The sequence below is a fragment of the Mobula hypostoma genome, chromosome 1 (assembly GCF_963921235.1).
Source record: "Mobula hypostoma chromosome 1, sMobHyp1.1, whole genome shotgun sequence".
Taxonomy (NCBI): domain Eukaryota; kingdom Metazoa; phylum Chordata; class Chondrichthyes; order Myliobatiformes; family Myliobatidae; genus Mobula; species Mobula hypostoma.
The window spans coordinates 179,811,505-179,828,367 of record NC_086097.1 but is presented as its reverse complement, the minus strand read 5'-3'; the positions used below and the strand labels follow the sequence as shown (position 1 = coordinate 179,828,367).

Sequence of the window (16,863 nt, the reverse complement as noted above, 5' to 3'; positions counted from 1 at the left end):
GGCTGGTTACAGAAATTTAAACCAAGGAAGACTCACAAAATGGATCTAAAAGTGTCTGTGTGAGAGGACCGAAGGTTAATGGTTCTGTTGGTATTGGGTTATTATTATCACCTGTACTGAGGTACAGAGAAAAGTTTTTGTGTTCCTTCCAAACAGATATATAAGTACATGGTGGTAGTAAAAGGAGAACAGAATAGTGTTGCAGTTACAGAGGAAGTGCAGTGCAGCCAGACGGATGGTGATGGTTGATATATTTGAGACTGAAAGCCAGTTATCAGGAGATCACACAGGACTCAGTAGCCAGACACTTCCTTGCCCTATTCCCCGCCATCACCTCAGATCCCTCTCTATGTATGTAGGTCTCTCCACGTATAGTTTCTTCTGAAAAAATTCTATTATATTAATTGATCCCTGAAAATGCTTGCAAGAAAATGAATCTCAATGTGGTATATGCTAACATAAGTACTTTGATAATAAATTAACTTTGAACTAACTCTAGTCTATCTGAGCTCCGACTTCCCGACTTTTCAATTCTGTCCCATCTGGAAATAAATGCTAGTACAGACAGTCCCTGGATTAGATAAGGGTCCTGTTACTGAGAAATATCTGTCTCTAAACCGATTATTCCGTAAGTCAGAAACATTAACTTTCTGTACATGCACTTGGTATAATTCTTTAACTTCATTGAATAATCACCCTAACACCAACCAAAATGAAATTTATGGAATGCATATTGTATCCAGTTATTCATGAACTCTATGAAACACTTACTTGAAAAATGCTTTAAAAATATTTGGGAGAATTTGTGCAAAGTCAGATTTCCATGTCAAGTCAGCCATAACCCGGGTAGCTCCCTTACTTATAAAGAAGGTTCTTACTATAGGCAGGATGTAGAGGCTTTGGAGAGGGTGCAGAGGAGGTTCACTAGAATGTCGCACTAGCTATAGAGACAGGTTGGACTAACTTAGGTTATTTTCTCTAGAGTAGCGGAAAACCAATAGAGGTATATAAAATTATGAGGGCCATAGATGGAGTAGATGGTCAGAATCTTTTTTCCAAGGTAGAAATGTCAAATACTAGAGGGTATAGCTTTAAGGCGAGAGGGAAAGTTTAAAGATGTGCAGGGTAAATCCTTTACACAGAGAGTGGTGGGTGCCTGCACTGTGCCACCAGGGATTGTGGTGTAGGTGAATACAACAGCAACATTTAGGAGGCAGTTACTCACATAAGTAGGCAGAGAATGGAGAGATATGGACAATTAGCAAAATATTGTTGACTGCTAAATCATCTCTGTTGCTCTGCTTCTGGATCAAGCTTCCTCTACATTTCCTGACACAATGGGCCAAAGGGCCACATGGAGCTGTACTGACCAACTCCATGATCTTCATTTGCCGATCATTTTCAGATCCTGCCACTTCATTAATGCCTTTGTATGATGTGTTGAAACACTCCCCAGTATTGTCTGTCTCCTCAAAATAGGCCTGTGCACAAATTTAGAAGATGTTCTCATAATTCTAAAGTTCGAATCATTAATGTAATTCTCAACAGCATTAATTCAGTAAGATGCAGAGACTGTGTATCTTCAAGTTGAAGTTGGATCTTTGAACCACAGGGTGACTGAAGGTGTTGGTAACTGACCTGATGCTAATTCTCACATCAGCCAGCATGTTACTGAAAGGCAGAGCAGGTTTGAGAGGCCGAATGTCCTACTCCTGCTTCCTTTACGTACAAAGTAATAATTGATTCTAAATACTTTATTTTTATAGGAGTACATCTTAATCATTCCTTCGGACAGTTACAGCCCTGACTTACAAAATGAGAAGCCTCTGGATAAGTCATATGACTTCATTACTGCCTGTGGTGGGAACAGCTTTCACATTGAGTGAGTATAACTAACTCTCGCGTGTCTGACCTTTCACCTGACTTCAAGTTGCAAGCAATTCTCACCTAATGCACCGCTGGTCAATTGGAGTTGGGGTGGAACTTCCATTCAGCCTGATTTTGGTGGGTCAATGTGAACTTTGGAACATTCTGGGGAGAGAATGGGAGAGCAAGGTCCTTGGAGAGGTTAAAGTTCTGAGGGATGTGGTAGTGAAACTGGCTGCTGTCCCTAGGAGGGAAGCATTGCTTGGGGTATTTGAAGTCCTCTAATTGTTCTTAAGAGACTCCTTCCACAGCAGTGTATGTATGTTGAAATGAATTAGAACTACAGTCAACAGGTCAATGCTTAAGATGTGGTGATTATTAGTCTCTCAGGGAGTAGTCCCTGGAATTCTCTTTCTCAAAGGGTGGTGGAATCGGAGTATGAAATGTTTTGAAGTGAACTGATTCTTGAAAATCAAATGAACCACAAATGCTGAACATCTAAAATAAAAACAGAAAAGGGCCGAAAAACTGGCAGGAGAAACATTCAGCATTTTGGTTCTGAGACCTTTGATTAAACAAGGGATGAAAGGTTACTAGAGGCAACCAGGAATGTCCAGATGTGGTCACAGCCAGATGTTTTCATACTGCCAATTCAAATATTCATAAGGAATTAAAATTTCTCTGCAAAATGTCAGGCATGTTGGTGTGATCTAGTGGGGGGGGTGTCTTTAACATGAAGAAGTATTTTGATAGAAAGACAAAACAAAAACTGCAGATTCTCAAAATCTGAAATAAAACAGAAAATGCTAGAAACACTCCACAAATCATGCAACAGCTATGTAGCGAAGAACAAAAACACGCAGTTAATTCTTCAGAATAATTTGGGTTAGTTGGACTTCAGGAAAGTATTAACATACAGCGTAACCCAAATCAGGTCAGCTCGACCAGGCCAGCTTGAAAAAGTCTCTAAATAATAATTATCAAAAAAAATCACTTGTAGTACCAGAGAAACCAACACACTGGACCACTGTTACACAACTATCAAGAGTGCTTACTGTGCTATCCTGTGCCCACACTTTGGAAAGTCTGATGACCTGGCTGTACTTCTACTCCCAGAGTACAGGCAGTGATTGAAGACTGCAGCACCAGTAGTAAGGACCAAGAAGGTATGGACAAGGGAGCCGCAGGTGCGTTTACAAGACTGCTTTGAATTGGTGGACTGGACTGTATTCAGGGATTCATTTTTGAGTCTGTGGCTGACTTCATTAAAACCTGTGTGGATGAATGTGTGCCTATGAGAACTTACTGTAAATGCCCAAATCAAAAGCCATAAATGAACTGGGAGGTCGTAGTCTTCTGAGGGCTAAATCTGTGGCATTCAAGTCTGGTACAAGAAAACCAGGTGTGACTTGCAGAGGGCTATTTCAAGAGCTAAGGAACAATTCCAAACGAGGTTGGAGGCGAAATTGGATGCACGTCAGTTCTGGCAGGGTTTGCAGTCCATTACTGCCTACAAAGCAAAACCTAACATCATGAACGGCAGCAATGCTTCACTCCCAGATGAATTCAAAGCCTTTTATACATGCTTTGAAAGGGAGAGTAAAACTACAGCTATGAAGATCCCGACAGCACCTGGTGACCCTGTGATCTCTGTCTCAGAGGCCGGCGTCAGGTCATCTTTCAAGAGGGTGAATCTTTGACAGTTGACAGGCCCCGAAGGAGTCCTGGTAGGGCTCTGAAAACCTGTATCAACCAATTGGCAGGGTGTTCGAAGATACTTTCAATCTCTCATTGCTACAGTCGGAAGTTCCCAGCTGCCTCAAAAGGGCAACATTTATACCAGTGCCCAAGAAGAGCAGGGTGAGCTGCCTCAACAACTATCATCCATTAGCTTTCATATCTACAGTACAGTAATGAAGTGCTCGGCGAGGTTGGTTATGGCTTGAATTGACTCGCGTCTCAGCAAAGACCTGGACCCACTGCAGCTTGCCTATCACAACAATAGATCTACAGCAGATGTGATCTCATTGGTTCTTCACACGGCTTTGGATCACCTGGACAATATAAATACCTACTGTATGTCAGAATGCTGTTTATTGACTACAGCTCAGCTCTCAACAGCATCATTCCTACAATTCTGATTGAAAGGCTCCTGAACCTGGGCCTCTGTACCCGCTTCTGCATCTGGATCTCTGACTTCCTAACTGGAAGACCACAATCTGTGCAAATCAGAAATAACATCTCCACTTTGCTGGCAATCAACTCTGATGCACCTCAGGAATGCTTAGCCCACTGCTCTACTCTCTCTACACCCGTGACTGTGTGGCTGGGCACAACTTAAATGCCATCCATAAATCTGATGACGATACAGCCATTGTTGGCAGAATCTCAGATGGTGATGAGAGAGCGTACAGCAGCGAGATATATCAGTTAGTTGAGTGGAGTTGCAGCAACAACCTGGCACTCAATGCCAGTAAGACCAAAGAACTGATTGTGGACTTCAGTAAAGGTAAGATGAGGGAACACACACCAGTCCTCATAGAAGGATCAGAAGTGGAAAGAGTGAGCAATTTCAAATTCCTGGGTGTCAATATCTCAAGGATCGAACCTGGACCCACATATTAATACAGCTACAAAGAAGGCATGACGGCAGCTATACTTCATTAGGAGCTTGAGGAGGTTTGGTATGTCATCAAAAACACTCGCAAGTTTCTACAGATGTACCAATGGAGAGCATTCTGACTGGCTGCATCACCGTCTGGCATGGGGGTGAGGGGAGGCGGATACTCTACAGGATCAAAGTAAGCTGCAGAGAATTGTAAACTTACTCAACTCCATCATGGACACTAGCCTCCGTAGTATCCAAGACATCTTCAAGGAATGATGCCTCAAAAAGGCAGAGTCCACCACTGAGGACCCCCATCACCCAGGTCATGCCTTCTTCTCATTGCTACCATCAGGAAGGAGGTACAGGAGCCTGAAGGCACACACTCAATGATTCAGGAACAGCTTCTTCCCCTCTGCCGTCTGATTTCTGAGTGGACATTGAACCCATGGACACTACCTCATTACTTTTATTATTTCTACTTTTGCTCTAATTTAATTTAACTATTACCTATCTATTGGTGGGAGTGTTGAATTTAAGAGTAAAGAGGACATGTTGCTGCTATATAAAACTTTGGCCAGATCACATTTGGAGTATTATGTGCATTTCTGTTTGCCCCACTGCAGGAGGAAGTGGAGATTGTGGTGAGGGTGCAGAAGGTGTTTATCTGTATGCTGCCTGGATTAGTGGGTATGAGCTGATAGGAGAGGTTGGGCAAACTTGTGTTGTTTTCCCCAGAGCACCAGAGGCTAAGGGGATATATGATCATTTTTAAAAAATTTTATGATAGGCATAAATATGGACAGTCAGTCAGGGGACATCAGGGCAGGAATGTCAAATATCAGAGGGCATACATTTAAGTTAGAGGGGGAATTGTTTAAAGGGGACATCAGGGGTGTTTTTTTTAACGAAGAGAGTGGTAGGTGCCCGATTAGGTTACCAGGGTGGCAGTGGAAGCAAGCAGGTAATTTTGTTGAGTTTGAGAGGCTTAACAGGTGCAAAGATATGAAGGGAATGGGGGATGTGGATGATACACAGGAGGAGGATGTTTAGTATAAATTGTCTTTGAGATTGCACAACACTGGGGGCAGATTTTACAATTAGTCAATACTTCCTCTATCTGTGCTAAACATTCCCTAATTCAATTTAAAGTTGTTCATAGAGCACATATGTCCAAAGATAAATTAGCTCATTTCTATTCTCATATTAATCCTTTTTGTGATAGATGTCCGGGGCAGATAGCCTCTTTAACTCATATGTTTTGGTCTTGTCCTACTCTGGAAACTTTTTGGAGAGACATTTTTAATATTATCTCAGAGGTATTAAATATAGATATTTCTCCTCATCCTATTACTGCTATCTTTGGATTACCTAAAATTTCCAGTAATCTTTCCCCTTCAGCCCGTAGAATGATTGCATTTCTTACTTTAATGGCGAAAAGATGTATCTTACAACACTGGAAAGAGCCTAATGCTCCGACTACCATTTTTTGGTTTTCCCAGACGATATTATGCTTAAATTTGGAGAAAATTAGAAGTAATCTTTATGATTCCTCACTTAAATTTGAACAGACCTGGAGATCTTTTATTCAATATTTTCATTTAATGTAATTTTTTTAATCTTTTGTTCCATATTTATATTCCCTTCTTATCTTTTTTTTAACTGTTTTTAATGGAGGTCGGGTTTGAGGACGTGATTTTAAGTTCTTTAACTCTACCTGTTTCCAAGTTAGCCCATTGCTTTGCTTTGCTTTTAGTTTAGTTGCACAGTGGGTTTTTTTTTTGGGGTCTTTTTTTGGGTTTTTTTTTCCTTTTCTCTATTGATATATATATATAAATCAGTATACTATTATTTTACCATATTATTTTATGTTTAAATTGCACTGTTTGTATCATTTTTTCTTCTGTATTAATATCTCCTGTAATTTCTAACAGTGTATTAGTGCCTTTATGGTTTACCCTTTGTATACTTATGCAATAAAAAGATTTAAAAAGAAAGAAAGAGATTGCACAACATTAATCTTGTTGGGAACATGGAGCTCACTCCCACAGGGAGAGGTCGGAATGTGGGGCTCACTCCCACGGGGAGAGGTCGGAATGTGGAGCTCACTCCCACGGGGAGAGGTGGGAATGTGGGGCTCACTCCCATGGGGAGAGGTCAGAATGTGGGGCTCACTCCCACAGGGAGAGGTTGGAATGTGGGGCTCACCCCCCCCAAGGAGAAGTAGGAATGTGGAGCTCACCCCCACAGGGAGAGGTGGGAATGTGGAGTTCACTCCCACGGGGAGAGGTGGGAACTTGGAGCTCACTCCCACGGGGAGAGGTGGGAACGTGGAGCTCACTCCCACAGGAAGAGGTGGGAATGTGGAGCTTACTCCCAGAGGGAGAGGTTGGAATGTGGGGTTCACTCCCACGGGGAGAGGTTGGAACGTGGGGCTCACTCCCACGGGGAGAGGTTGGAACGTGGGGCTCACTCCCACGGGGAGAGGTGGGAATGTTCAGCTCAGTCCCACGGGGAGAGGTGGGAATGTGGAGCTCACTCCCAGAGGGACAGGTCGGAATGTGGGGCTCACTCCCACAGGAAAGAATTGAGTTCAACACCATAGAAGGGTTTGAGGGAAAGCCAGCTAAAACAGGAGGGAGTGAGGGATGTGGTGAAAAGAGTGGTGGTGTGTGGATGGAAGTTGATGGGTCAGGAGCAGAAGGGTTAAATAACTGATTCAATACAGCTAATTCTTTGACTTTCCACTTCTTTAGTCCAGAGACATCATCCAACTTCTGTCTGGACTCTGCGAAGTCACTGGTGGCTTTCTACAACAATGGTGCTCTGCCTTGTCAGTGTAACAGAGAAGGTGCGACCAGCCCTGAGTGTAGACCGTTTGGAGGGCAGTGTTCTTGCCGACCCAACGTTATTGGGCGTCAGTGTGACAGATGTGCCACCGGCCACTACATGTTTCCCGTCTGTCGGCGTAAGTTTTCATTCGTCTGCTGGAGGAGGTGTGAGCATAATGTGGCTCATCAAGTTCTGAATAAAAATCATTGGCATGCAAGCTGATAGTCGTTAAGAAAGTGAATAGTGTGTTGGCCTTTATTAGTCAGGGGATTGAGTTCAACAGCTGCAGCTCCATAAAGCTCTGGATAGACTGCATTTAGGCATATTGTGTTCAGTTCTGATCGCCTCATTATAGGAAGGATGTGAAAGCTTTACAGAGGGTGCAGAGGAGATGTACCAGGATGCAGCCTGGTTAAACAGAGCATGTCTGAGGATAGGTTAAGCAAGCTAGGCCTTTTCCCTTTCGAGCAAAAGAGATGATAGGTGATTTGATAGAGGTGTACAAGAGGATAAGAGGCATTGAAAGAGTGGACAGCCAGAGATGTTTTCACAGCGCAGAAATGGCTAATACAAGAGAGTATAACTCTAAGGAGATTTGAAGAAAGTACAGAGGAAATGTTAGAGCAACACACATCAAAGTTGCTGGTGAACACAGCAGGCCAGGCAGCATCTCTAGGAAGAGGTACAGTCGACATTTCGGGCCGAGACCCTTCGTCAGGACTGAAACGTCGACTACCTCTTCCTAGAGATGCTGCCTGGCCTGCTGCGTTCACCAGCAACTTTGTGTGTTGCTTGAATTTCCAGCATCTGCAGAATTCCTCGTGTTTGCGTGGGGAAATGTTAGAGGTAGTTTTTATTTACAGAGTGGTGGCTGCATGGAACACTGCCAGTGATGGTGTTTACTGACATTTAAGAGACTCTTGGGCATATGGATGAAAGGAAAATGGAGGGTTATGTGGGTAGGAAGACCCTTCAGCCTGACTCATCCATGATAACCAAGTTGTCTACTTAGAGCAAGTCCCGTTCTCCCGTAGTTGGCCCATATCCCTCAAAACCTATCATGTCCATGTACCTTTCCAAGTGCTTCTTAAATTATGGCATTGTACCTGCCTCAAACACGTCCTCTGGCAGCTCGTTCCATATACTCACCATCCTCTGTGTGAAAGAATTGTCCCTCAGGGGTCCTCTTCAAATCTTCCCTTCTCTCCTTATCAGATCACAGAATAGTGGAGAAGACTAATGTCAGTTTTTAAAAAATAATTATCCAATGACTCACTCCAGTGTCCTTTCATCATAATCCTAAAAAAAATCCACTTTTCAAATATTTATCCCATTTGCACTTCCGTAGAACATTTTTAATTGATCCATCTTTCCGGATGTGGGGACCAGTGTTGGGCCAGTGCCCCACTGCCCACCTCCAGCTGATTGGAGCTGTGTTGCTGGTTAGACTGTGTCGGAGGAGATGTAAGAGTCTGGAGTCACATAACAGATTAACCACCCAATTCTCTCTCCTGAATCCTGAACCAATGAATTCCCTTTCATAATCCAGTGGTTGTGGGGGTCATGATTTTGAATGACTGGGTTTTGTTTTTTTTAAATTATCAGCTGAAGTTAAGTTCCACAGCTGACATGGTTAGATTTCAACTCAGCACTCTGGATTGTCACGGAGTCATTCAACCAGTGCAAAAAGCAGGCCTTTCGGCCCACCTTGTCCATGCTGACCATTAACTATCCATTTTCTGTAATCCCATATTCTACCCCTCACTTGGAGCAGCCAATTAACCCCGCAACCCACTCATCTTTAGGGTGTGGGAGGAAAGCAACATGATTAAGTTGGAAAGAGTGCAAAAAGATTCACAAAGATGTTACCTGGAATGGGGGCCTTGAGTTATAATGAGAGACTTTTCCTGGGGTGAAGAAGGCTGAGGGGTGACCTTATAGATAAGGTGGATGGTCACAGATGTTTCCTCAGGGTAAGGCAGTCCAAAGCTGGAGAGCACAGATTTAGGTGAGGGGGAGAGATTTGCTGAGGATCTAAGGGTTAAGTTTTTCATGCAGAGGCTGGTGGGTATATGGAATGAGCTGCCAGAGAAACTGGTAGGGGGGTACATTAGGGCAAAAGGATTTAGAAGGATATGGGCCAACGGTGGGTAAAAGGGATGAGCACGGCTATGCACCTTGATCGGTCTGGCCAAGATATAAGCCAAAGCATTAATGGTAAGACTCTTGGCAGTGTGGAGGATCAGAGGGATCTTGGGGTCCGAGTCCATAGGACACTCAAAACTGCTACGCAGGTTGACTCTGTGGTTAAGAAGGCATACAGTGCATTGGCCTTCATCAATCGTGGGATTGAGTTTAAGAACCGTGAGGTAATGTTGCAGCTATAAAGGACCCTGGTCCGACCCCACTAGGAGTACTGTGCTCAATTCTGGTCACCTCACTATAGGAAGGATGTAGAAACCATAGAAAGGGTGCAGAGGAGATTTACAAGGATGTTGCCTGGATTGGGGAGCATGCCTTATCAGAAAAGGTTGAATGAACTGGGCCTTTTCTCCTTGGAGCGACAGAGGATGAGAGGTGACCTGATAAAGGTGTACAAGATAATGAGAGGCATTGATCATGTGGATAGTCAGAGGCTTTTCCCCAGGGCTGAAATGGCTAGCACGAGAGGGTACAGTCTTAAGGTGTTTGGAAGTAGGTACAGAGGAGATGTCAGGTAAGTTTTTTACGCAGCAAGTGGTGAGTGCGTGGAATGGGCTGCCAGCGACGGTGGTGGAGGCGGGTACGATAGGGTCTTTTAAGAGACTCCTGGACAGGTACATGGAGCTTAGAAGAATAGAGGGCTATGGGTAAAGCCTAGGTAGTTCTAAGGTAGGGACATGTTCGGCACAGTTTTGTGGGCCGAAGGGCCTGTGCTGTGCTGTACGTTTTCTATGTCTCTAAGATCCTATTTCCACATTGTGTAAGTCAGTGAATCACCTGAGAGTAATTCTCGCGTTCACAGGGAGAGTGTGCAAACTCCGAAGGTCAAGATTAACCTGGAACTGGAGTTGGAGTCAGCAGCACTACCTGCTTCACCTCACTATCACCATTCTACATTCTATATTGCACCCTGATTCCACCCCTTACCTCAATCACCGCCTTCCCTAACCTGTTCTGCCCCCTCCGTCTGCTTGCTGTCAGGCAGACAAATATAACGATTGGAGGCCAAGTCAATGGCTATGTCTAAAGCAGAGGTTGACAGGGTTTTGATTAGTTAGAGTGTCAGAGGTTGCGAAGAGAAGGCAGGAAGAAGGATTGAGAGAGAAAATAAATCTGCCATGATTAGTGGAGCTGTCTCGATGGGCTGAATGGCCCAATTCTGCTCTTGTGCCTTATGATCTTAATTTTGGGGGAACGAAGAGTCAAGCAGCTTCCATTTTCTCTTGCGTTTAGCCTGCAGTTGTGGCCAGCGCCTGTGTGACGAGCTGACCGGACGATGCATCTGCCCGCCCCAGACGGTCAAACCCGAGTGCGAGACTTGTGAGAGGCGGACCTTCAGCTACCACCCCTTGGCCGGCTGTGAGAAGTGCAACTGCCTGCGAGAGGGCATCATCAAGCCTGCCAGCCCCAGCTGCCACCCCAGGACAGGGCAATGTCGGTGAGTGTTCAGGGCCAGTGACGGACACTTGACCACTCTGCCTGCTCCACACTGTGGTAGCATTCACAGCTGATCAGACTCAGACTCCACATTCCATCTACTCCCAGTAGTCTTTCATCTCCTTCCTCATCCAGAACCAATCAACCTCTAACTTATGAATACTTACACACCTTACACTCATAGAATCATAGAGCAATGCTGCACAGGCCCATCGGCCCATCTTGTCCATGCTGGCTCGCATGCCCATCTCAGCTAGTTCCACTTGACCTCTATCCTTCAAGTTTTCCAATCCATGTACCTGTCCAAATGTCTTTAAAATGTTGTGAACATAGAACAGTAGAGCGCAGGAACAGGCTCTTCATAAGTTAAGCTAATGATACAAAGAATATCCCTTCATTCTCTGCACATTCATGTGTCTATCTAAGAGCCTCCATAATTCCTCTATTGTATTTACAATACAGCAACCCCTGACTTAACCCTAGCTACGGGATATTGGGGACATTTAAGAGATTCTTAGATAGGCACATGGATGAAGGAAAGATGGAGGGCTATGCTGGAGGGAAGGTCGAAATATCAGCACAACATTGTAAGCCAAAGGGCCTGCACTGTTCTATGTTCTTTGCTTCAGGCCATATTGTACTTGACCATCAGAGAATGGCCAGCACATTTTGGTTCCCAGCATCTGCTATGTTGTATCTAAGCACAGACTTGATGGGACAAACAGCCTCCTCCCAGGCCACAATGGTCCTGTGACTGTTACCACATTTTATGAATATTTCCATTTAGGTGCAAGCCACAAGTAACGGGCCGACAATGCGACAGATGCTCGGTGGGCTTCTCCCGCTTCCCAGAGTGCATTCCATGTGACTGTAACCATGAAGCAACGCAGCCCAGTGTGTGTGACCCTGTAACTGGACGCTGTCTTTGCAAGGTCAGTCTTTGGGTCTTTAACCGGTTGGTAGAACAGGTGGCATCGTGTTGAATGGAGAAGGGAAGTTATTAAAAACCCTTTGGACCCATGCTGTCCTGACTTTTAATACTTTTCTTAAGCCTCCTACTAATCTTCCCTGACATAAGAGGAATTCACCCAACTTTTAACGTTTCTTCACCTGTTTAAACTCCTTACATTTTCTTAGCATTTCTCATTAGTAGTTGTTCATTCAAAAAACAAAATATAATTGAGTATAGGAGTTGGGATGTAATGTTGAAATTGTATAAGGCATTGGTAAGGCCAAATTTGAAGTATTGTGCACATTTCTGGTCACCGAATTTTAAGAAAGATGTCAACAAAATTGAGAGAGTACAGAGGAGATTTACTAGAATGTTGCCTGGGTTTCATCTCCTAAGTTACAGAGAGAGGTTGAACAAGTTGGGTCTTTATTCTTTGGAGCATAGAAGGTTGAGTGGGGACTTGATAAAGGTATTTAAAATTACGAGGGGGGTAAATAGAGTTGACATGGATAGGCTTTTTCCATTGAGAGTGGGGGAAATTCAAACAAGAGAACATGAGTTGAGAGTTAAAGGGCAAAAGTTTAGGGGTAACATGAGGGGGAAATTCTTTACTCAGAGAGTGGTAGCTGTGTGGAACGAGCTTCCAGCAGAAGTGGTTGAGACAGGTTCAATGTTGTCATTTAAAGTTAAATTAGATAGCTTTATGGACAGGAAAGAAATGGAGGGTTATGGGCTGAGTGCAGGTCGGTGGGACTAGGTGAGAGTAAGAGTTTGGCACGGACTAGAAGGGCCAAGATGGCCTGTTTCTGTACTGTAATTGTTATATAGTTATATGTTATATAATCAGCATAGTTATATACTTGGGGAAAATATGCTTGATAAATTGATTAGAATTCTTTGTGTTACAAGTGAATCAATGGGGAGAACCAGTAGAGGTAGAACATTTGGAGATGCAAGGTACTACAAGTGCTGGATCTTCTGCTTGGCTCTGTAACCCTCTGGTATAAACTTTTGAGTTTTCCTATTGCATTTAACACCCCCTCTCTCCCTCTTCATCACCCCCCCCACCCAGTTTCATCCCTCTAACCCTCTCAGTTCCATCCACCTACTATTCACTCATTTCATCCACCAGCTCTCCTCTTTCACCACTGGTTCCAGTTCCACTTGTCAATCACCTTTCCCCTAATGGTTCTCATCACCAGTGTCCAGCGCAGACAACCCTTTGCATTCCTGCTGATCTTCCTCCAGCAGCTCTCTCTGTCTTCACCCTCCCTCTCCCATCTCACTCAAACTGCCTTTTTTTAAAATCTGCTCACCTACTATCCCTCTGCCTCTGTGCCCCAGCTCCACCCTCCATTCCTCTACCTGAGAGCATTCTTCACCTTTCCTCAGTCCACCAGTCTCCTCTGGCCTCTGTGTCGCCCCACCCCCTTTCCTTCATATGCTATCCACCTCCCCTCTCCACTCTCAATCCTGATGCAGGATTTCAGCCCAGAAGTTGACAATTCCTTTGCCCCTCTTGGCATAGATGCTGCTCAACCCTCTGGGTTCCTCCAGCAGGTTGTATTGTACTTGGATTAACATTTGATATGATGTTAACTATGGAATTGGAGATAATACATGATTAAAGATTTAGCTCATGAACCTGTACACTGGTGTGTCATAGGGATCAGTGCTAGGGCTTCAACTATTGAAATTCAACTTTATTGACTTAGAAGAACACCCCAGGTATATTGTGGTCTTGTATCCGCAGCCACTGAGGAAGTGGTATCGGGTTGACAGAGGGATAAAGAGTGGTTGGGCAGGTTGGAAAATGGAGTAAAATGTAGGGAAGTATAGAAAATCAGAGTGTTATTTACAGTTGAGGATTACAGAATGCTGTAGGACAGAGTGATCATAAAACACAAAGTTAGAAATTATGAAAGGAAATGGGATTGGGTATAAGAGCTGGGAAATCTCACTATATCTGAACATACTGATAGCGAGGTCATGCCTGGAGCACTGTGAACTATTTTTATTCTTCACTGCAGTCAGTTCAGTGATCAGAGACCACTCACCAGGTTGATTCATCGGATACAAGGGTTGGTCTTGTGCAGAGAGCTTGGAAAGGTCAGGGCCATACACATTGAATGAAAGGATTCTTACAAGGGAGATTCCAAAGAGTATTTCCCTGTGCAGGGGAATCTGGAATGGGGGGCAGGCAGAATCACAAGGGCACTGTCACTTAAAATGGAAAGCATGAAGAATTTCTTCCTTCAGAGTTGGTCAATCTTTGGAACTCTTTTCCCTCAGCGAGCTGTGAGGACAGAGTCCTAGTGGTCAAAGTGGAGTTGGTTGTCATATACAAAGTACAGGTGCATTATCAAACGTAACCTGTAGTAGCATTGCACACACATACCATTTCATATAAAGCATTCACATGAAAAACATAAGTTATTCATAAATTATGCACAATTGTTACAAGATAGATACAATTAGAACAATGAAAAACGAAGACCATTTTAGTACCAAGGTGACCATAGTGTTGCTATATTGGGATACTGATTTGTGTTCTGTCGGTTAATTTTAGAACTGAGTGGTTAAAGGGAAGTACCTGTTCTCAAACCTGGCGGAGTGAGACTTTAGGCTTATATAGATGTGAGAAGATGGCACAGTCCTGATGGTGAGGATCTTTGATGGATATTGCCTTCTTGAAGCAACGCCAGCTAACGATGATGGAGAGGGATGTGCCAGTGAGGTACTGGGCAGAATCAACTGCTCTCTGCAGCTTCTTGCATTCCTTTGCACTTGAATTGTTGTATCAGACCGAAATGCAACAAGTCAGGGCACTCTCAACAGGTCATCTGTTGAAGTTTATTCGAGTGTTCACTGACGAGCCTGACCTCCTGAACTTCCTCCGAACGTAAAGAGCTGGCTTTCCTTGTGGTTGTACCCGTGTACTGAGCCCTGGACCAGTTATTCGATATGGGTCATGTTGGTAGGTTATGATGACAAGTCATCCTATATGTTAATGCCCAGGAAGTTAATGGTACTGATACTGTCCACGACCAATCCACCAATATAGACTGGCACTTGATTAGATTCAAGACTGAGATAGGTAGAGTTGTGGATAGTGGGCAAGTTCAGGGTCAAAGGGAGCAGACATCAGACTGGAGTGAAGTCTAGGATTGGATCCGAAATGGCAGAGCCATGGGGGAATATAGCAGAGAAATAGGCTTGAGGAATTGCAACCTACTCTGGCTCCTGATCCTTGCAAAACAGACCAGGCAGCAACCATGGAGAGAGAAGCAGAGTTAATATTTCAGTTTCAAAATCTCAGAGACAGTCCTGATGGTGAGTAAGAAAGCAAGTATTGTCAGTGATAGTGTGGAGTTCAGCACCAGTTTTTCTGTTCTGAACAAGTTTTCCCACTTCCCATCCCTTGGCTCAAACTCTCACACACCGCTGGTGTTTGCCTAGGTACATTTTAAACATTGAATGGACCCTGTCTCCACCACCCGATCAGTAATTTCCATACCCTCACAAATTAAAATCAGTTAGAGTTCCCAGGTCAGGCAGCATGTATGGAGGGAGATGAGCTGTTGATATTTCACCTTCAGCCCTCCTGACAGAAGGGTTCTTCACTGTGATTGTTTGCTTAGCCAGGATGGTAATGTTATGAATGACAGGTAACCCACTGAATGGACAGTTCATAGTGACCTGAGGGCTTATTCAGCAGGTTCCAAGCTGGTCAATACTGGGTGCAATTTCTTTGCCACTGATTGCAATTTGCAGCCAATAGTTCCCTCAGCGGCAGCACAGCATGAAAGTGAACTGGTGACCAACCTCACCCATTGCATTTGACTACCTCAGGAGAACGTAGTGGGCGCCCGGTGTGATACCTGTCGACCTGGTTCATTTCACCTGGACCCAGCCAATCCGAAAGGCTGCACAAGTTGCTTCTGCTTTGGAGTGACCAATCAGTGTCGGAGCTCTGATAAATCCAGGACAAAGGTAAGTCCTCCTTTTTACCCTTTAATCCTCTGTTCATTCTTCATTATCCAATGCCCACGCAGAACATCAAAAACTATTTCTAATGTTCATTACTTTTGGAACTAATATATAACCAGTGATTGATAAGTGATAGTGGCATTAAGGAAGATGGTGACAGTGATGATTTATAGCAAGACACTAAATTGCATTGCTGTCATGGTGTCATCCACAGTCTGGACCAGAATCTGTACCAGACCACACACACAAATATCCTGGCTAGAAGAGAAGGCCAGATGCTGAGAATCCTGTGGATAATGGCTCACCACCTCGTTCCCCAGAGACTTTCTACCATCTGTAAAAAACAAGTCAGAAGTGTGGTGGAACACTCTCTAGTTGCCTGGATGAGGGCAGCTCCAACAGTCCTTGAGAACCTCAACACCACCCATGAATTGGATTTAAAGATTAGAGATTATTTTAAAGATCAGCTTTATTTGTCACATGTACATTAAAACACCGATACACAGTGAAATCTGTTGTTTTGCATCAATGACCAACAGAGTCCGTAAGTGTCGCTGTGTGTCTGATGCAACACTGCATGCCCACAACTTACTAATCCTAACTTGTATATCTTTGGCATGTGGGAGGAAACCCACACAATCATGGGAAGAGCGTACCGTACAAGCTCCTTGCAGACACCATCAGGGGGAGGGTGTACTGTACAAGCTCCTTACAGACAGGGTCACGGGGAGAGCGTACTGTACAAGCTCCTTACAGACACCGTCACGGGGAGAGCGTACTGTATAAGCTCCTTACAGACACCGTCACGGGGAGAGCGTACTGTATAAGCTCCTCACGGACACGGTCACGGGGAGAGCGTACTGTACAAGCTCCTTGCAGACACCATCAGGGGGAGGGCGTACTGTACAAGCTCCTTACAGACACCGTCACGGGGAGAGCGTACTGTATAAGCTCCTTACAGACACCGTCACGGGGAGAG

The 16,863-nt window shown here is 44.3% G+C and overlaps 1 protein-coding gene across 2 annotated transcripts in view; it reads left to right on the top strand.

The window, feature by feature from the left end:
- lama3 (laminin, alpha 3) overlaps window positions 1-16,863 on the top strand; it is a 321,185-nt gene that overhangs the window by 193,144 nt on the left and 111,178 nt on the right. For both annotated transcript variants that reach the window (XM_063060575.1, XM_063060566.1), the window contains exons 33-37: window positions 1,767-1,882; window positions 7,228-7,439; window positions 10,739-10,943; window positions 11,730-11,874; window positions 15,747-15,887. In XM_063060575.1, the coding sequence (XP_062916645.1) occupies window positions 1,767-1,882; window positions 7,228-7,439; window positions 10,739-10,943; window positions 11,730-11,874; window positions 15,747-15,887 (819 nt within the window). The remainder of the gene's footprint in view (window positions 1-1,766; window positions 1,883-7,227; window positions 7,440-10,738; window positions 10,944-11,729; window positions 11,875-15,746; window positions 15,888-16,863) is intronic.